The 22,207-nt window shown below is 35.1% G+C and overlaps 2 protein-coding genes across 3 annotated transcripts in view; one reads left to right on the forward strand and one right to left on the reverse strand.

Annotated features, from left to right (window-relative positions):
* Positions 1-14,051, reverse strand: part of LOC130051873 (serine/threonine-protein phosphatase 2A 65 kDa regulatory subunit A alpha isoform-like) — a 31,970-nt gene extending 17,919 nt beyond the window's left edge. The window contains exons 1-14 of the mRNA XM_056154904.1: positions 13,659-14,051; positions 12,045-12,135; positions 6,726-6,826; positions 5,746-5,887; positions 4,792-4,882; positions 4,492-4,639; positions 2,915-3,070; positions 2,590-2,704; positions 2,273-2,429; positions 1,910-2,009; positions 1,615-1,737; positions 1,162-1,222; positions 671-825; positions 252-394 (exon numbers count right to left, since the gene is read on the reverse strand). Of these exons, the coding sequence (XP_056010879.1) occupies positions 252-394; positions 671-825; positions 1,162-1,222; positions 1,615-1,737; positions 1,910-2,009; positions 2,273-2,429; positions 2,590-2,704; positions 2,915-3,070; positions 4,492-4,639; positions 4,792-4,882; positions 5,746-5,887; positions 6,726-6,826; positions 12,045-12,135; positions 13,659-13,739 (1,664 nt within the window). The 5' untranslated portion in view covers positions 13,740-14,051. The remainder of the gene's footprint in view (positions 1-251; positions 395-670; positions 826-1,161; positions 1,223-1,614; positions 1,738-1,909; positions 2,010-2,272; positions 2,430-2,589; positions 2,705-2,914; positions 3,071-4,491; positions 4,640-4,791; positions 4,883-5,745; positions 5,888-6,725; positions 6,827-12,044; positions 12,136-13,658) is intronic.
* Positions 14,052-17,590: 3,539 nt separating this feature from the next.
* LOC130051875 (uncharacterized) lies at positions 17,591-21,729 on the forward strand. Of its 2 annotated transcripts, none has more exons than XM_056154906.1 (3): positions 17,591-17,718; positions 17,945-18,186; positions 18,976-21,729. In XM_056154906.1, exons 2-3 carry the CDS (start codon positions 17,964-17,966, stop codon positions 20,346-20,348), a joined length of 1,596 nt encoding a protein of 531 aa, XP_056010881.1. In that variant the 5' UTR covers positions 17,591-17,718; positions 17,945-17,963; the 3' UTR covers positions 20,349-21,729. The 2 variants fall into 2 exon arrangements, with proteins under 2 accessions (XP_056010881.1, XP_056010882.1); XM_056154907.1 differs by having other exon boundaries at positions 17,596-17,722.
* The last annotated feature ends 478 nt before the right edge of the window (positions 21,730-22,207 follow it).

The raw sequence follows: 22,207 nt of genomic DNA on the forward strand, positions 1-22,207 counted from the left end.
TCATTACAATAACGTCTGCAAGCTGTTCCCGAGTCATAAATTCAGTCCCATTCCATATAGCAACACATTAGTAATGAAACGATTCACAAAATTCTGAGTAAACAAACAGCTTGCAGTATATCTATTCAAAATTAATCATAAATAAGGATTTAAATCCATAATATTAACAAAGAAATTCATTTAACTCAAGAATTGGTTTTTAATTGAAGATATATACAAAAAATGAGGGGGAAAAGATGGGATATACATACTTTTGATCAAACATTTTCCCAAGACGGAGTATTGTTTTGGCTACGTTGAAACGAACATTCGGTACATTGTCCCCTGCCATGCTGAGAATAGTGGGCAACATCAATTTCAGGGTCATTTCTGGTCCACAAGCCTCAGCCAATAGCTGAAAGCAAAACCACAATTATTGTACAAATAAATTCTGACCTACCCAACACTAAGCATGACAATTTGATAATCATATCAGATATGAAAACCGGTGTATGTGAAAGTTTACTTTCATACATGGGGCATTAAACATACCACAGTCATACTGAGAAGGGCTCTCTCTTACTCACACGGAAGCATTTTTTCTAATTATAAAACCTGTTAGTTCAATGTCCTTAACATAGACTGACGCAACAGAGAGAAAACAATTTTCCTGCTGCTCAGACCGACTTACGTTGATGCAGAAGAGACAGGTGAGTCTGTGAAGGTAGTTCTGATCCCGGGACATCTGTAGGACTTTTGGGATCACAGTCTGTTGGGCCCAATCAACTCCAAATTTCTCCACCAACTTCTTCAAATTTACTGTAGCTGCATCACGAATGGCAAACACTGGAACAGAACATAGCCAGCTTTAGATTCCCTGACTTAAGGGGCTTAACAGTATCTAAAGAAAAAGACCTGGAGAAGATTTGTAAAATTCCAAATTCACTGTGTTTTCATGCTGGATAGAACACTTGGCAAAATATCATAGCCAAATACATAAATTTACGTTTTTAAAAACTTGTAACTACATGTATGTTGGAATGAAATGACATGTAGTGATCACACTGAATTTTATCAGAGAACTGACAACTCTCTGAGGAAAAGACCTGTTTAAGGGCTAGACTTACCGTGGTCCACTAGCCAAGTCATACACAAGGAATTCAATTTAAGGGCTAGACTTACCGTGGTCCACTAGCCAAGTCATACACAAGGAATTCAATTTTTCATCAAAGAAGTCCACTCCCTGAAACACATAAACAAGTTTCTAATACATAACATCACCTTGGACTACTTCCTATTTATAGCTTATATCAGTTATCTACATGAAATTTTTTTCTAAAAATATCTCATTCCTGAATAATACATGAATAGGATTAAGACAGCAATAATTCAGAAAAGAAATTTCAAGGAAAATATGACTCTCCATTATCCAAAATAACAACTAAAAACAAATTTAATTGAATAAAACCTGTCAAGTGTTGTCTAGATTTATTTAGACAGTGAGTAGCAATACTTAGAAGGAAGCATGACACTTCAACAACCCAACATATTTCCGTAGACAGAAACAAACATAATATTTAATATTAGATTTGGGGCCCTCCACTAACAGTGAAATGCATTCTATGATGACCTTACCAGTTGTCCAGCTAGAAGAGGCATGTACTCGATAATGGCCAGACGGACTCTCCACTTGGTGTCCTCAGCCAGTTCAACGATGGCTGGCAGCAAGCTCTGTGACAGTTGTTTGATTCCAATTACCTATAACCATGGTAACCAAAACAAAGCCAATCTATGAGATTCTAGTATGCAGTTTTACTGAATTACATATCATATATTGATTCCCAGATGAAAACGTCCTTCACACATGTAAAGAGTATTATTCTTGCAGGAAAAATAAGTTTCATGCATAATCTTTGTAAGAGCAGATTACCTCATTCACACAGTCTAAATTTGATATGATGTTTAAGCGAACTTCGGGGCATTCATCTTTCAGTTGTGTCAAGAACAGTGGCAACAAGTGCTCAATTGTGCTGAAAATAACAAAAGAAAACATGCAGCTTAAATTTCTGACCTTTGACTTCAAATGGGGTTAGCTCTATGTCTTAGAACTTCTAAGAATTGTTTTTGTTTTGATGGAGCCAAAACAGTATTAGACCACAAGAGATATGGACTTAAATCAACTTCAAAATCCACCTATTGTCACATTATGCAATTTTTTTCCACTTGGTATCTAATTCAACAATCACAATACTTTACCTTTCATTTTAATGATATGCTTATAGACCAAACTTACTTTTCTTTTCCTAAGATCGGCGAGAGGCCCATTATAACAGAAGCTAATGCTGACTTCACATGTTGATTGGCATCGGATACTAAGTCCTTCACACAGGGCAGAATGCTGGTCATAATAACGCTCTCACGCACATCAGCCGATAAATTCTGACAGAAATCTACAGAAATGAAAAAAAATATAATGAACCATGTAAAATGTATAAAGTCTTCCTATTTTGTTTTCTAATTCATTTTAAATACAGCAGCTGTAAAAGGACATTTGTTCTACACTTTAATTTTGTTATGAGTTATCAACAGTGTAATGAAGTAGGTCCTGACCTTTGACCTTGTGGGAAGCAGCAGCCCTGACCTCAGCTTCACAGTCTTTCAGTAGACAACAAAACGCTGGCACTAGATCAGTTTTGGTGATCTCTGGACCCACAGCTTTTTGTAGCTAAAATAAAATAAATTCCATATCAGTTACAAATCTTCTTGCAGTTGACAAATTTTAAATTGATTTATTTCAAACAAAGGATTTACCGTAATCAACATATGATTTTTTTTGTTCACCCAAATCCTATGTTGTAAAATTTCAAGTATAATTTATCTTACAGTAAGGTTCTCAAGTTTCTCCTTCAACAAGACATGACCTTGACCTACTGACCTCTGTGAACTTGTCAGCCACCATGTATCTGACCCTCCATGATTTGTCATCAGCTGCCTGCCGGAGTGTGGGCATCACATACTGTTCTACATCCTCTGGTGGTAAGAGAGACGCAATACTCACACAAGCCTCCACATCCAGAAGACGCACCGAGTCCTACAAAATTAAGCTGTTATCTACAGACACACTGGTCTCTGGGGGAAAAGTAGTGGAATTGAAGTTGCTATAATATAGGGGTGCAATGATAAGCTTGCCTCATGATATGATACATATCACGATACAGACCTGACAGACCTGATGATACAATATGTATCACGATACTTTTAAAGATGCTATGAATAATAATAAATAAATAATTACACTGCTTTTGGTATCATTTAATTACAACTGCATGTTTTTTCTTTAAAAAGATCAAAACATCAACATGATCTACCATTTTCTTCCATTGTACAGAATCCAAGATACTCCTATACCAGAGATTTATGGGTCGTAGGGGGTGTGTGTGTGTGTGTGTGTGTGTGTGTGTGTAATTCAGTGGATCGGTCAGCACGTTTTCCATTACCAGAAGCCATTTTTACAACATAATTTTAAAGCCAAATCAGACGATTCAAATCAATCTGGACCAAGAGTAACAAACCAAGGTATGGTGTTTAGTATCGTGAATCAAACCGTAGCATAATATTATCATGATATACTGTCTCACCGTTAATCGTTGCAACCTTACTATAATACTTTTACAGAGTGTTACTAGGTTTTCAATTCCACACACACAAACTCAAAATTTAGCAGAGTTCTCAAATTTTCATACAATCTATGTCTGATACAAAGACTAGGAAACCCAGAGAAATTTCATAGTCAACATTTCAAAATACATTAACAAATTATAATATGAGGAGAACTTGACGCCTGTCGATTGGTTTTTTTTTCATAATGTAAGGAACTTGATGCTTGTTGATAGGTTGTTTTCTAGTGTATGAAACTTGGCACATGTTAATTGGTTGTTCTATAATGTGGAGAACTTGATGCCTGTTGATTGGTTGTTTTATAATGTAGGAAACTTGATGCCTGTTGATTGGTTGTTTTATAATGTGGAGAACTTGATGCCTGTTGATTGGTAGTTCTATAATGTAGGGAACTTGACACCTGTTGATTGGTTGTTTTATAATGTAGGGAACTTGACACCTGCTGATTGGTTGTTTTATAATGAAGGGAACTTGACATCTGTTGATTGATTGTTTTATAATGTGGAGAACTTGATGCCTGTTGATTGGTTATTTTATAATGAAGGGAACTTGATGTCTGTTGATTGGTTGTTTTATAATGTAAGGAACATGACACCTGTTGATTGGTTGTTCTATAATGTAGGGAACTTGAAGTTGATGCCTGTTGATGGTTGTTTTATAATGTAGGAAACTTGATGCCTGTAGATTGGTTGTTTTATAACGTAGGAAACTTGATGCCTGTTGATTGGTTGTTTTATAATGTAGGAAACTTGATGCCTGTTGATTGGTTGTTTTATAATGTAGGGAACTTGATGTCTGTTGATTGGTTGTTTAATTGTGTACTGTAGTGAATACCTGTTCATCCTGAGCCAGTGCTGTGAACAATGGAATCAAGTCTGACTTGAGGTACTCGGGTTCCACAGCTTTGGCGAAATCCCCGAGTTTTCCTGCAGCCGCACGGCGGACCATAGGGGTATCATCACCACCCAGATTTCTGAAGTGTCTGTAACAAAATTATACAACTGTCCTTACCCCAAGTCCTAAAATCTATGAACTTAGAACACAATACCAATTCAAAGACCATATTTCTATTTTGATAGCAAAATGGAAACAAGCTGATTAAAATTTCGATTAATTGTGAAAAACAGGACTTACTGTCGGAGTTCTGCTTTGACTGATGAAGAAACTCGTGGATAACACACAGCAAACAGACCACAAGCAGAGGTTCTGGATGTAAACCAATCTCCTATAACAATGTACAAAGGAAGAAAATGTTAACCAATCCCCTATAACAATGTACAAAGGGAGAAAATGTTAACCAATCCCCTATAACAATGTACAAAGGGAGAAAATGTTAACCAATCCCCTATAACAATGTACAAAGGAAGAAAATGTTAACCAATCCCCAATAACAATGTACAAAGGGAGAAAATGTTAACCAATACCCTATAACAATGTACAAAGGGAGAAAATGTTAACCAATCCCCTATAACAATGTACAAAGGGAGAAAATGTTAACCAATCCCCTATAACAATGTACAAAGGGAGAAAATGTTAACCAATACCCTATAACAATGTACAAAGGGAGAAAATGTTAACCAATTTTCTATAACAATTTCTTCATAGAAATAAATTCAACAATGTCTAACTAAAATTATATTTTATAGGCGTAGATTCACTTTCTAACAAGATGGAACTGATCCCTACAGTCTAGAAAATTGAGAACATTCAGTTATACATGTACATTGTATTACAATTTCACTATCTTATTTTGCTTTCCTAATTTAATGTTCATTATTTACATGATTTGTACAACATTGAAAATTTTAAACATGAAAATTGGATTGGGAGTATGATTTACAATTAGTGAAATGTCCTTATTTTTAATATAAATTGTAGGCCTATATACAATGTATTACTGAAATACGATTTTGTTCTGTATCAACAAGTCTTCTCTACCTGGAGAATAAGTAAATTTTAACCGGCCCATTCTTTTAAAAATTCTCTCACCCAGAAAAGGGCCAATGGAAAAAAATAAAATTAGGCAATAATTTCTCTGCTTGTAGTAACCTCTTGACCAATGAACAGTATCAAGTATAAATATCTGACCTGCTGATAACCTCTTGACCAATGGCACAAAATGGTTCTCAAGGTCAGCTGGGGAATGCTGACTAGCAATGTTGCGAAGGGATTCCACGGCTTTGTCTCGGACAACAGTCTCCTCTACAGTAGCTAAACTCTCCAAGGGGGGCTAAAACAACAAAATAACTAGTTAATCCATCACAGACAACATCAGAGGGGGGCTAAAACAACAAAATAACTAGTTAATTCATCACAGACGACAACATGGGGAAGGGGCTAAAACAACAAGATAAATATAGTTAATTCCTCGTGGCCAATGTCATAGGGGACTAAAACAACAAGATAAATATAGTTAATTCCTTATGGTCAATGTCATAGGGGGCTAAAACAGCAAGATACTATAGTTAATTCCTTATGGTCAATGTCATAGGGGGCTAAAACAACAAGATACTATAGTTAATTCTTTATGGTCAATGTCATAGGGGGCTAAAACAACAAGATACTATAGTTAATTCTTTATGGTCAATGTCATAGGGGACTAAAACAACAAAATAACTGTAGTTAATTCCTCATGGTCAATGTCAGAGAGAGGGGTTAAAATAGTAGTCTACTTAATTCCTCAAAGATGTCGGGGGGGGGGGGGGGGGGGGGGGGGGGGGGGGGTAAAGTGATGGGGGCTAAAAGTAAAACAGCATGATAACTACATGTATAGTTAATTCCTCACAGTCAATGTCTGAGGTTTAAAATTAATTTTCATCAGCGTTCAGTGGGATACATACAGTATATATATCAGCGTTCAGTGGGATACATACAGTATATATATCAACATTCAGTGGGATACATACAGAATACATATTATACATGCTAGCTATAGTAATTAGTGATGACACATGTTCGCAAATCATTTTTTGGAGAAAATGCAACTTCTTTCACAAAAAGAATGGGGCCTTCTATTGATTTCAGTTTTAGAGAATTGAGAGATTGCAACAAGAAAACAGAATACTGACCAGTAGACAATGGACGTATTCGGGCCCACCCACCAGAGGTGTAAAGTTACCCAGCTGTTCTGCCAAGGCCAGCAAAACTTCATCCTCATCATAAATGGTATCTGTCAATGATCAAACATGCAAATCATTAGAGTAACTAAGTTGATATTCAAAAAGCCATTCCTGACTTTCCTGAAGATTTTTTCCCCTCCAATATATGTGTAACTCATAGTGATGAAACGATTGTCGCCGACAATCGATTGTTGATCGTATTTGGCTCTTCGATTCCGATTATCGATTTTATTTTTCATAATCGATTGTCGTCCGTACACTAGTTGATAACTCATCCGAGATTCTTTTGACTGTTAAACCCGCTTTTACATCGTGACATGTGCAGGGGACAGTCAGAGTGGACTCCATATTGAAAAATGGGAATTCAGTAACTCCAGCTATTGTCGCTGCTTTGCCTACCTTCTACAGCTTTATTTCACGGGTTTACTTTCCAAGACGTGAGGATTCAGTTATCGGATGATTATTCTACAAGTTAATCATGACTAATACGATGCTATTGCCATGTAAAAAGCTCTAACACTGACAAATGAAGTATCACTTTGACTTAGGGCACCTCCTGCCATTTGATTTCTCTGCACATGACGTCAGCACACAAATACACAAAATTCCAATTGGCATCAAAGTATAGTCATGGTTAACTTAAATAATACTCATCCGATAACTGAATCCTATCTAGATCTGCGAAATAAAGTTGTAAAAGGTAGGCAAAGCAGCGACATTAGCTGAATTCCCATTTTTTAATATGGAGTCTGCTCTGAATCCCCCACGCACATGTCTCGATATAAAAGCGGGGTTAACAGTCGGAGGAATCTCGGATTAGTTGATAACTTGATATATAAACATATATCCCAACCCAGGGAAACCCAAGTCAGATGTCTGGATCTTTTTCTTAAAGGTAAAGCCAATATATCTAGATGTGTGTATGTTGCACATATCCGGGCATAAAACTAAAATGAAATGACCCTCCAAAAAATAATAAACATTTATTAACTACATGTAAATACCGATTACATCGATCATTAATTGATACAGTTCTTCCGATTATCGATTATGAAATTTTCCTGATTATTCAACACTAGACTAACTCATGATAGGGATGCAATGAGAAATGTGTTTTATTTCATTCCTATGAACATGCAGTGGAGCATCTGTGTATCATTTAAATACCAAAGTGAAAGAAATTGGACTTTTAGGAATAACATAATCTTGATGAAAATCCCTTCTGTATAACATGATACAGTTTGATGTAACAACTTTTGACGTCCAGTAGACCGGTGTGTTAAACACTAGACATACTTAATACTTGTATATTGAAACCCATGTAACACGATACTTGAATAGTGACACCTGTCTAATCTGACAGTGGGACACAAATTTTGTGTCAAGTCAGACAAGTTGTCAAGATTAAACAGTATACAGATAACGAAAACCCACCAGAATGCCATTGGCAATGAATATATATATAATATATTCATTGCCAATGGCATTCTAGAGTTGAACATTGAAGTGACAAATAGGACAGATTTAACTACATCACATTAGACAGCCTTGAAAAGCATCTGTGAGAATTAGAGTTCATTATATTGAGTTTAAGTTTATATCCAGAGCTTCTGACCAGTGAGTTTCTGAATCATTATACAAACAAAAAGTCATTGTTATGTTTACACATTTTCCAGGAAACGTAAGTCTGGGAACAATATTACTCGAGTTATTTGATAGAATCAGAGTTCCAGATAAATAGTTTTACCATAAAGAGTATCTACCCCATTTTTAAACCCATGTTCATTTTGCTTCTCAATACAAAATCAAGGGTATTTTGTTAATTGCAACTAAAGAATATTTCACTCCATTATAAGGCAGCTATATGATTAAGATAACACACTTGTTATAGATCTGTGTAAAAGATTAAAAGGAAAGAAGATTATTTAAGTATGAAGGATTTGTCTAATATTTCCCATTGAGAACATGTGACTTATACTTCTACAATTTTTCTTAAATAGGAATACTACATCAGAGAAATTTTATATGAATGAAACAATATTTAAATGTAATTGAAAACTTTCAAATTCTACTTTAATTAGTCCAGGGTTTGACACTAAGGCACGTCCGACCGACTGAGTCTACTAAATAATAGGTCCGGTCGGGTAAAATGTTGATTTACTAGTCCGACTGGTCGTGTTGAAAAAATAAACAAGAAACTTTACTTTAAACCATAAGATATTTTATTCTTAACTAAAAAAGAATAACTGTAGAGTTTGCGAGCAATTTTGAACCGCATGATGACACAATCTCTATTTTTAATTCTAATAAATAAGTCGCGGTCGGAAGTGATGTTTTATGACATCTACTCGATGTTAATGTGTGTAAAGTTATGTTTTAGATGAATTTATTTTCATTTTTTTAAAAACCCAGTTTATTTGAATCAAATATAAGAAAGTGTTTATCAAATTAATCGTAAACAGCTATTTTTCAGTGCTGACATATGTGCAGGAATGTCTCTATATTCAAATACGACTTCTCGTCCTCAAGGAAAGATGTCCCAAGAGAAAAAAGTAAAAGGTTGGGAAGAAACCAAGCAAGACTTATGAAATAGAGATTTAAAAAAATGGTTGAGGCCATTTTATTTTAAATTGACTAGAGAATTTCCATTTCGGGTAGAATTTAAAGAAACAGAAAATGTGTTTGAAAATGAAAGCGTTAAATTGAATGACGAGACTAAAGTTCTATGGAGAAACTATCAGTTTCTGGAAAGTTGATCGGGGCAAGTGGATGTAAGGTCAGGTCTAGCAAAAATCATTTGAAGTAGCCCGACTGGTCTAGTGCTAAAAAAAGTAAATGTCAAACCCTGTAGTCATAAAATGCAGATTTACAAGAAAGTAATCTGAAAGATTTTTAAAATCCCTGCTGGACTTGAACATGCCATCTATGGCTCAGCAGTCAAAACTCTCACCTACTCAGCTAAAGAATTAAATCTAAAAGGAATAGAGAAATATTGCTGGTATTTACATTTTCATTCATGTTGAAAAGGAAGTTTGTCATTATGATGATGTGGTATTCTTCCTTGAAATTAAAGGACACAACGCCAAACTCCCCGTCGAGGCCTCATAACGTCACCTACGAATAGACCTCTCCTATGTGACGCAGCACAATACACAGATTTGTATATTGTGAGTCCGCGATTATCACGCAGGCAAATGACACTAAAGAAGTAGGTCGTAGTTAAATGTTTGAAGATATTGACATTAAGAGCATTAATATAAAAGTATGGATTTTATTTTAAACATTAAATGATCAAAAGATCATTAAAAAGTAGGGAAACTTTGTTCAAATTATTGAGTAAAGTAATGAACTTGATGTTTACGTTCTTGTTTTGAAAGTTGTTTACGTTTGACGTTATGCTTTTTCGTCATTCTACAGTGACGTCACAGTATACGCGACCTAAGAATCGCTATCCCATAATGCCTAAGTGGAAGAGTTTGGTTTGTGAGCAAACGAACTCTGGTGGAAGTTTGGACACAACACATGTTTCTAAACTTTTTCATTTTTTAAGCAAAATTAATCCAATACATGTCTGAAACTACTTTAAATGTGTTTTTAATGAAATATTTTGCATAGTTTTCAAGTTTGAAAGCAATGAAATTCAAATCTTGCGATATGCATATTTACTTTTGCTATTTTATGTGCCATTAAGTGTGACATCATATGCGCCCTCGGGTTTGAAAACATCTATTAGCCATTTCATAAACATATCAGATTTAATCCACAAAAAACCAATTATCACGTTAACGGCTTGTAAACAATATTGCATTAAGATGTTTTGTACTGTGCTCGGGTGTACTAGTTGTCCGTAGAAAGGATTTAGACTGAGTATTTTTCTATTTTTCAAAGGAAGGTACAAGATGTGGATAATTAATTGTTAGAACAAATACTTTACCTTTAAAAAAACCCAACCCAGTCACCTTTTCAAAAACCGCTTGGACAGAGACCCTGATAAACTGCGAGAACATGGATATATCAAAGCTAAGCACTACATAATTTTGTTCTGGTCTTCAAATTCAATACACACTCGGATCAACTGACCTTCACCTTGTAACAACATACCCGGTATAACTTGTGCTTCCAGTTTCTACCAACTGGTAGATTTACAAAAATTTTAAAGATACAAAATAAATAATTGAACATTTAATTATATAAATAATAGAATATTGTATTTCCGAACTTTAAATTGAATTATAAAACTAGCCTATTTCCTCACTGAACTCGTAACATCTTGAGTGCATCAGTATAACGCCGTGCTCACTTCCTATCGATGTGCAGATCACAACTCAAAAATAATAATAAGATTGCTTTATCAAAATAAAATAATGTGATTTCCACTTTGAATTTGATTATTTTAATTTATTGATTTGTGTGTTTTTTTCAATGCCCGTGACAGTAGCTTGGCCTAGGTCCTAGTTGTCAACAATGTAACGCATTATAATTTGTCTAATCCAAAAATGAATAATAATTGCACTGTCTATTTAAGAAAAACAGCGCCAATTACAGATGTATAATAAAGGAATAATATTACTGAACAGTTTGTAGACAGTGACCATATAAACATTATATTTACTCACAATATTGCCGATTTCATACACGCTTTCCTTGCTATATTTGGGTATTTACATTGCTATATGTATGCACTGGTGGCGAAAACATATAAAACTCGGAAAATTTGTCAACATCGATTTAAATGTTGCCCATGGTGAATAGATTAGGCTCCTAAAAGCTGAGTTTTTAATAATATCTCACACTACTTTCACAATCAGTTGATGGAAGAAGGGCACATGTGACGTCACTGTACCATGTGACTACCAAACTAATTAACTAGACTTTTTGAAATTGGGGCTTATTGTGGTTAATTATCGCAAAATTTCGGCGAATGAAATATTAGAATTAATTACTATAAGCATAAAGAAGTCAAAATGCATGTAATTTTGTATACTTTGAAAACATGAGATGTGTCCTTTAAGCTTCAAATATTCAGAAGTTTTCAAAATATTCTGAAAGTTCATTAGTGCAGAAAATTTCATTAGAGAGGGAAGTGATTGTTGTTAGATGGTCAGATGCTTGTTTACTCATGAGAAGATCATTTACCTGTGAGATGATTTTTACCTGTGAGGTGGTTGTTTACTTGTGAGAAGATTGTTTACTTGTGAGAAGATTGTTTACCTGTGAGATGATTGTTTACCTGTAAAGTATTTGTTTACCTGTGAGGTGATTGTTTACCTGTAAGGAAAGGAATGAGTTCACTCCTTGCTCTTTCTACTCCTAGGGCGAGTGCTATTGTGGAGAGTTTCTTGATGCTGTTGAGACGAAGCTGAAAGGCAATTAAACAACTTTGAGCATTCACAAAATCTTACTAAATATTGTAGACGAGAAAATGTTCAGTTTTCCAGGAATTAAAGGCCTATGAACAAATGAATGTTCAAATTATAAAGGGGTCAATTCATTGAGGTTAATTTACTCGAACAGCAAAATTTCTTTCCTGTTGTAACCATGGTCGCTTGGTTGAAAAAAGATGGGTATAACAGGTTAGGAACACTTCCCCTACAGGGCTTGAAGCTAACTTTTTATTTCACCAGTCCAGACGGACTGATGGGGTATAATTTCAACCAGTCCGCAGAAAAATTTAACAGTCCAACAGTTTTCCAGAAATAAGTAAACATATTTCGTTAATGTTATTAAAAAGAAATTTAACTCAATATGCCTTAGACAAGTGGGATCTATATTTACGAATCAGATTCGTCTGATATCTACAGATCGAAGCATGCCAAATGTGTGTATAAAATTCCATAAGTATATTTTCCAAAATGATGCTTTAGAAAATTAACCAGTCCCATCGGACTGACTAAAACAAATGTCAGTCAGTCCGCCAGACTATTAACCAGTCACAAACTGACGGGCATATGTTAATTTCGAGCCCTGCCCTACAGCAAGATATTCTCGTGAAAACATGATTATCACTCTCTATAGTGAGAGTTAATATATCCCATACAACCGAGGAAAAACACACTTGGAGTACAGCTCTTCGTGTTTCACATTAAAAGAAGAAAAACTGCTAAAATGTTTTGATACTTCTGCAAATATATTAATGAAAACAAAAACACTCACGATGTGTATCAGATTTCAGACTGCTTCCCTCTTATGCAGCAACTTTGATATGCAATTTCTTGACTATAATGTCCATTTTATAGAGACAATTCACGTCATGTTGAGTGTGAGTTGCACTTATTCAGCATTGCACAGAATTTGCCATTATTTTCAGTAAAGACACCAAAACACCTGTTTATGGTAATGCTTACTTTCTCGCTAAAGAGGAATAATCGTGTTTTAGCCAGATCTCGCTATAGAGGAAGTGTTCCCAACCTGTCTGAGTTAAGTATTATTGCTTTGATTCAATTAGAGTCCTCAAGTTGTGAATTTTTAAAAATCTTGTTGAATCTTACAACTGAAAATGCGAAGAAACCAGCCTGTTATGAAAATCATTAATTATATCAATAAATAGTCACAGGTATATATGTCAACTTGAATGAATTGCAATTTTATGTCCAAGTTTAGTGCAAGTCACATGTTTTCCAGTTCTAGAAAACCGAGACGAAACAACAAGCCTATATAACACTAATTATTGCTGTGTGCCATTTTGAATCCATAGAATGTGCATTAAACCCCATTTACATTATCAACTAGTTGTGTTCATCACTCTGCTCTGTTTAAAATTGAGACAGTTGACAACCGTCAAAAAAACCCGTGCACTCAATACTACTCAATAAGAGACGGGAAAATGTATGGTGTAAAACATACCTGATTAATTCACAAAAAGCATCATTGATTCCAACATACCTGAACATCTTCGTTTCTAAGTTCGTCTATCAACACTGCGATGGGATAGAGAGATTCGTCAGTCGTCTCGCTGGAAGCCATTTTGAATTGTAACAAGAAATAGGGGAGGCCGCTTACATCAAGGAAGAAAAATAAGATTTTGTAGAAATTTGTGAACTTATTTCAGGATCAAATTTATCTTTGAAAGATATGGTTTTAATGTTGAAATTTGAAATTTTGGGTAATGGTGGTCTTTTTGATTTCTTCTTTTAAAATTTCGATTTTTTTTTTTGTTTCTCGATCCCGATCCAACAGTTAAAATCAGATATTGTGTAGAAAATAGAATAACAATAACTCTGAAATGTATTTATCAATCCACTTATAATAAGCTATTTCGTGTGCGTTAACTATACAATGCTAAAGATGAAGGAATAAAGTATACGATTTATATATGTGTATATATCTATCACAGGTGACTCATTCTGTTATCATTAGAGTATGACTAAATGTAGACCATGATACAACCAACATAGATATGGCCACACAGGCACACAATTAACGTATCAATTAACCCACTTAAAAATGTGTGTCCTACACAGTCAGAGGAGAGGGGGGAGAGGAGAAAGAAAAGGTGTTTGTATATCACATTATATTTCTACATTCCATGGAGAGAACAATGTAAAATTAACACAGTGTTGTAAAATTAACACAGTTACTAATGTAAAATTAACAGTTACTGTTGAAAAATTAACACAGTTACTGTATGCCTTTGAATGGTTTCAAAGTTAATTTGTGTATCAAATCACAGACCGTGTACTTGTTTCTGTAACTTAAGTTGCGTTAGAAAGTATTATAAAGTAATATTAGTGTACAAACTTCATAACTTTATCTACAACCACAGGTACACGTGTACTACGGCATGCACAACATGCTGAGCTTTGCCATGCAGTGCGTGCATCAAGAAGTGCTATGATACTGAACGATCTCGATCTGTATATTATATTAATGGTGCCCTAAAAATGAATTTTCAATCCGATCACCTAAAAGTTTTTTGATCAATCATCTGCATGAAACACATTTCTTTTTTGTACAACAAAATATCCAAATGTGACAAACTTTGCCAGAAAATAAACTACGAAACGAAAGAATTTTAACACCCCCCCCCCCCGGAGTAAATGAGGTACGTTGAAGTTGAGATGCACTGAATTCAAATCAAAATTAAAAATCAAAACCTATCTCTATAAATTGTATAATCATGGATCGATGTAGTGTATATTGAAATTTAATCAATCGATAAACAATGTCTTGATTCCGTTGGAGTCAATTTCAAGTGTCCGATTTGCTTACTTTTATTTAGTGTGAGCAAATTGGACACTTGGCAAGCGAAGATGTAGAACTGTAGCTCTCTGGGGGAAAATCAGACAGACGCACTGCATGCGGCGTGTAACGTACTGTTCTAAACGAGTCCTACAAACAAGTACATGTCTAATCACAGGAACTGGTAATTTTGTAAATAATGATTTAGTAGGGGTCTATACTATACCACCCCTACTAATAATAAAAAAAAAAAAAAAAAGGGAACACGTGGGTTTTTTTTTTTATTAGGGGGTGGTAATAGTGTAGACCCCCACTATTATTTAAATAATAGACAAAATTACCGGTTTCTGTGGTCTAATTCAAAAACTTAATAAAGGTTGTCCCTTTACTATTTTTTTTTTCAAGTATGCGATTATTTCAACTTTTTAATCAGTGTATGCATCACTATTTTATCATGCTACACCAGAGAAATTTGATATGGATGAAAAGTGGGGGATATGTACAACAATATTTTGAAATTAAAAACTTTCAAATTTACTTTACTTAGCAAAAAAAATGCAATTTTAGTAGAAAGCAATATGATTTTTTTTTAAAAAACCCTGCTGGACTCGAACACAGTTCAGCAGTCTTTGTGCTAACGTACTGAGCTGGGCGATGATTTTTTAAATGAATAGACAAATATTGCTGATATTTATATTTATGTTTTAAAGGGAAGTCAGCCATTATGACAATGTAGAGTACCTCCTTAACTTGGGTATTACATGTGCATCGAACACCTGCTGCGGGTGGGGGGGGGGTGTTCCAGAATAATAAAACCAAGGGGCGCCAGGTTTTTAAACTTCCTGTTGGTACTCTTTCCGCCCCTAAAGCGATTGCAGACAGCAAAATGACACAAACTAACCATGATTGTTTAAAAACATTTAATTTGCAACCCACCCCCCACAACTCCCAGTTTCCATATTCACTACCGACTATGGTGCTTGGCTTCTATGACATACCACCCTTAAATGTTTTATTACCGGTTCCTGTAGTTTATTTTATAACAACTGCACTGACAAGAGAACAAGCTCATACAATGTACATGTCACCTATCTCACCTGGAGAAAAATAGGCCTAACATTCTCTCCTACCAACAGCATAGCTTTGAAATCGAAAATTACGTAAAAAATCAGCTGATTACAACTATCCATGATCTGGCCAGCAGTATAAACCAATCCCAACAGGTGGATGTAGGACTGTTTGAATTCAGCAAATTTAAAGCCTTTGACAAGCTTAAGATTCCACACCACTGATTAGCTATAATTGCATTGGTCAAGTTGGAGCACGATGAAGACAAATATTGGGTTGGATTAAGAGGTTTTTAGCTGACAGAAGTCAACAAGTACTAGTTAGTAGTCGTTGAAGGGAAAGGTTCACTATATATGCTCCTGTGACGTCCGCAGAGTACCCCAAGGTACAGGGCTTGGTTCTGTCATCTTCCTAGTTTATATCAACGACTCACTATTCTGCGTCCGAGAAATCTTCAGCAAGGTTCTTTGCAGATGGTATGCATGCTATAATTCATATTATTGCCACTGAGGACGACATCATGCACTCTACAACAGGATCTAGACAGTTTACAGGATTGGAGGGGGGGGGTCATACTTTAATCCTAAAAAAAGTGGAACAATGCGTTTTACCATGCAACAAGAAACGCGATACACAAGCGATATAGAGACAAATTACACTATAACATGACATCACTTTTGCAGTTCACCGTAAAGTATACCTAGCTAGATGTTACCATCAATAATTAACTTATAGGGGACCACATATTAACAAAACTGTGTGCAACACTTTAAAAAGTATTTCAAAGTTTTGATTCAAATTCTAGAACTTATCTATCTTAATACTGAGATATGAAAATACTATTAAATACATGAAACAACAATCCAGTAAAACAGTAATTTAAAAATATGCAAAATGTAACACTTTAAACAGTGAAACGGAAATTTATATACCTACCATCTTCAAGGGGGGAGAGGAGTAAAGGTTCCAGATAAATTCAAGGACTATACGTGCATGTATTACATGTATATCTGATCTGTAACAATCTGTAACACTGATAATGAAGTAAAATTGTTGTTTTATCATGTATATATATGAATTTATTAGATAGGATATACTGTTTTAATTACACATCTGTTACACCGGTCCATTAGTTAAACTAGAACTTCTCCAGGTCATGTAACAGATTCCGTCGAGGCGTTCAATCATCAAGAACACTTTTATAACAGATGGGAAGATTCGCTATTTCAGATTTTGCAACCATTGTAAGACGAAAAATATTTTTTTCTTGATTGTCCTTTATATATACAAACATATAAGAAAAAAGTATTCAAAAATATCATATGATTATCCTGTATCTAAGTTTACTTAATCCTCTTTTACAATAAGAATAGTGCCAGTAAAGAATTGAGTGGCACACGTGCACGTTTCATTACAATTTACATGTAAAAATTAGTTTGATTACAAATGTACACAACCCAAATGATAAATCCTATGTTAAAATTTGATGAAATTTGTACCATAATTTATTTCATCTGAGAAAAAGATAGTTGGTGTTCATAGGTGTAAATATGGAATATCATTAGAACGACTTATCTATTAAACGTCACAGTGGATAGGTAGTCACGTGACTGTTTGGTGAAAAATGTCAACATTCCATGTTGAGAACTAAACTGACTAATTTACACAGTATGAGGTCGTAGAATTGTGGTAGTTTGTAAGTAAGAATGTTTAGTAGTTGATTATTTTTATTACGATGTTTGTGAAGAGCGCTTTTATCATAATATTCAATTAACGCGCGAGTTCATGTCTGGACCTTTAATTACTGATGTGTCCAAACATGCATGATGCACGTTAAGTCCATGTACAGGTTGGAGGCATTAGACTTGAGTTAATCCGTGAGTGGAGACATGGGGAATCTTAAATTTTGAATTTTGTTTTAGAACTTGGACCAGATCGACCATGGCTTTTCGTAGGGAGAAAATCGCTACCCTGGTGATCCTTGATATGGAATGCACTGGGCTGATTAACCCTGGGGCTAGACCAAGGGTGACAGAACTTTGTCTACTATCAGTACAGAGGGAGGAACTCATGACGCCCTTGGGGCTACCCCGAGTTTGTAATAAGCTGGTGATGTGCATCAACCCCAACAAGATGATTGACCCTGAGGCTAGCAGAGTGACAGGTAAGCGTGGAATTCTTTCCCTGCCCTGCATGTCTATCTGTACATGGTGGTGCCCTGTTGGAATATTCATATGATCAATGGATCATGAACATGTGTTATAAATAAATTTATAAAAGGTTTGAATGCAAGTTCTAACAACTTACAAGGTTCTTCCCTTGTTATTGACTAAGGGCCATTGATTAGACCATTGACAATGGAAACTTACAATAACCTATATTGAGTAAGCTGTAAATAAGATACAGTCATACTGTTGGTATTTTAAATTATTTAACTCTGAATTTTCATTAGACCTTAGTCACCTTATTATGTGATCTCCTTCCATTAATCATTTAATGATTTTCCAAAGTTCTTTTTTTTTTCATAACTATGCAAATCGACATAACTGTTTATGGCTTGCTGTTATTTTCACATGATGGAAACCATGAATTTGATAAAAACTAAAGTTCAAAATTATTACTAAAACATGATACATGGTATGTTGCACAGGACATTTTGATAAAAAAGAAGATAAATTCTGTGCAACAACTCTAAATTTTGCATTTTTTCTGATTTTCAATGAAATTGTAATTTGATGTTAACAGAACTTATAATAAAGTTTTTCTGAATTTAGATGTATAATTTTCGTAAAATCTAAATTTCAACATCTGACAAGTTTCAATAATTTTTTTTTCACTTAATATGGATCATATCAAAAGCTTTGTCATAAAAATACAAAACGAGGCAATTTCAACACAGTTCTTAGATATATTACTTTAAAATGAATTAATGAAGATATTTTTTAATTGATAGGTTTATATAATGATGCATTGGAGACTCAATCCCCATTGAACGAGGACACTATTTCCTCCATATCGCTGTTTCTCGCGAGACTTCCTCAACCAATATGCTTGATAGCCCACAACGGAAATGGATATGACTTCAAAATTCTGAATGCAGAGCTAAAAAGAATTATGAGCGCATTGCCAGGTGAGATTTACTCTGCAGATTCATTGGAGGCTCTTCGTGCACTGGATTCAGAAGCTGCAGATAAAATATCAGATTCAGCAGGAAATATCAACAATGGCACCAATACAGGGACCCCCATTGGCCAGAACATCCCAGAGGTGCCTGAGCAAGTGATTGATGTTAAAGGTCGTGTGAGGCAAATTAAACGCAAATGTGAGGCAGATTTTGACAGAGTTCCAATACAGGCAAAATCTGTCCGAAAAAGACTATTTGACTCGGCAGGAAAGGGAGACGAGGTAAAAAATGAGGATCCACTTGATTTGACAGGACGAAAGTCTGTAGGATCAAGCTTGAAAATGTCAGCAGATGTTGTAAGCAAGAGAAGTACTTGTGATGTAGAGTCAGTCAAAAAACGGCTGAGTTTCGATGAAGATGATGATGAGGATGATGAGTGTGATGAAGAAAATAAAGATATAGACATGTTAGACTTGGATGAAAATCAGAAAAAAACTGAAGATGTTGATGGCAGTTTGCCTGATATGGACTTTTTACAAGCAGTGGAGCATGTAGAAAACGCCAAAGGGAATTTCACTGCAAAATCAGAATCTTGTGCCTCTTTAAATTGTGCAACCCCAGTATGTCATACTAAAGTTTCAGATTGTGTGACTCCAAAAGAAAAAACAGTGAGTGTTTTAGCAAACTGTGAGGGTCTGTGCACTCCAGAGACCCCCTCAACAAACAGCCAACAGACCATGTCTACCCCACAAAAAGATCAGTGCCTTACCCCAAAGAAAGGCCAAGTTCTCACCCCTCAATCAGAGCAATGTCTCACCCCAGTTACAGGCCTAGTACGCTCAACAGCAGCCTTTCAACTCAACACTCCAGTCAGCAGAAGTAATGGAGATTCTATTAACAACTTGAAAAAGAAAGCCGTCCCTAATGGAATAGCTTGTCGTTCACTCTTTAGATCTGCTGCTAATAATTCGTCATCAAGATGCAGACCAGGGACATCTCCTGTTTCTCATTTCCCCAAAAGGTTCTCTTACAAACTTGGTGATGTATACAAAAGAATGTTTGGACAAGACCCTTATAACTTGCATAGTGCGGAAACAGACTGTGTCACTCTGATGAAGATCGTCAAACAGCGGTCTCCTGCTTTTATCCAGTGGGTTGACGAGCATGCTGTTTTGTTATCCTCTATAGAACATGCATATTGAGTTCTGCATTTCTAGGTTTGATAATAATGAAATGTTTTTTATTCATTATTAAACAAAGGACCCGTTTTTAGATTGAAATTTTTAGTGTACTTGAATTGACGTGCAACTTTGCTACGGATTATTCTTAGGCATTTTTTTTTTATTGTGATTTACTCTTTACAGATTGTTAACCGTTATATTTTACGTCATTTTAAATATTTTTTACTGCAAGTGAATTTTGATACATGCACATATATTTTTGTCCTAACCACTTTTTTCATGTTGAATTTTTTATCAATAGTACCCACCTCATACATACCAGCTGATTTCATTATAGTCTTGGCCTCGTTTATTAGAATGCCGACTGTAGCTCAGTAAACTGAGTAAGAATGAATGTTAAGATACTGCTTTAGTATATAGTCAATTTACATAGAATCAATTAGCCATGATATTTATATCATCTGTAGGGGTAGTTTTTTGATAATAATATAGATTGCATCGTCGGTTACCCACGGGTGCTTCTATTCGATTATCTCCATCATGAGGGAGCGTGAGTGGACTCAAAACTGTGGTTTGCGACGATGTATAGATTGTTAATTGGGTAATTGCATGTCTGTTCATGAATGCAGTTTAGTTTACTTGTAGTCTTTAACAGAATTTGTGTGTCTGGTAATCATCATGGTTCCATTTTTTTCTCCTGTTACAACCTGTGTCTGTCTGACTAAGCCAGCCCTTACTATTCTGCTTGTACCTAGTCTGTGTAAAACTGTTGCAGTCATTTCCTCTCATGGCATCGAACAATATTCATACATTTTGTAACAGTTGCACTTCATTGCACTTCTGTTTTTATCTTTTCTTCAGAGAAGAGGTTAGGAGATTTATAACAAATATCATAAAATTGCCAAATTATTTTGCAAACTTTTCATGTACAGTACGTAGGTTTGTAGAGACCGTGAAATACTTCAAGCAGTAACTTATCAGGGGTCATTGAGACTACACTAGAATGTGGTACTAGGATTAAATACTTAATGTACGAATTTTACATGTTATATCGTGTATTAAATACAAGTCATTACCCAACAGCTGTGATACAATGGGCATTTAAATCAGATTTCCTGCACCTCTTAATCATGGTTATGAAGTCCAATACCATTGAGTACTATAATCTATTTGTAAAAAACTGTTTTGATTTGACTGCGGTTTTTTTATGTTTGGGTGTTTTAGATGATTTGGAGTGATAGAGTTGTGCTAGACTGACTGAATGTTGACCATTGTTGATCAGATTAGCTGTTAAGTTTAATATAGTATATTTATATATGTAAATACTTCTTAATTTATTCCATTTCAGAAGGACCAGTGTAAGAATATGCTTTCTGTTTAAAATAAATTGTTAACACTACAAGATCTGTTGCAGTCTTTCTCTTTGGGATGTTGACACAGGCACCTGAAATTTTATAAATAAGTTACAAATAAAGCTCTGATAAAAAAACATCACCCCACTATATATAATGCAAGTGCGTGTGTGTGCGCGTGTGTGTGTGTGTGTGTGAGAAACATATATATGCACTTGCATTATATATAGTGGGGTGATATATATATATATATATATATATATATATATTTAAGATGTATAGGTTGTCTGTATTATGGAGATATATAAACAATGGAAATGTTCGGGGGACCTGTGGAATAGATGTATAGGTTGTCTGTATTATGGAGACATATAAACAATGGAAATGTTCGGGGGACCTGTGGAATAGATGTATAGGTTGTATTGTGTAGATATATAAACAGTGGAAACGTTCGGGGGACCTGTGTAATAGATGTATAGGTTGTCTCTATTATGGAGATATATAAACAATGGAAACGTTCGTGGACCT

The sequence above is a fragment of the Ostrea edulis genome, chromosome 2, assembly GCF_947568905.1.
Source record: "Ostrea edulis chromosome 2, xbOstEdul1.1, whole genome shotgun sequence".
Classification (NCBI taxonomy): domain Eukaryota; kingdom Metazoa; phylum Mollusca; class Bivalvia; order Ostreida; family Ostreidae; genus Ostrea; species Ostrea edulis.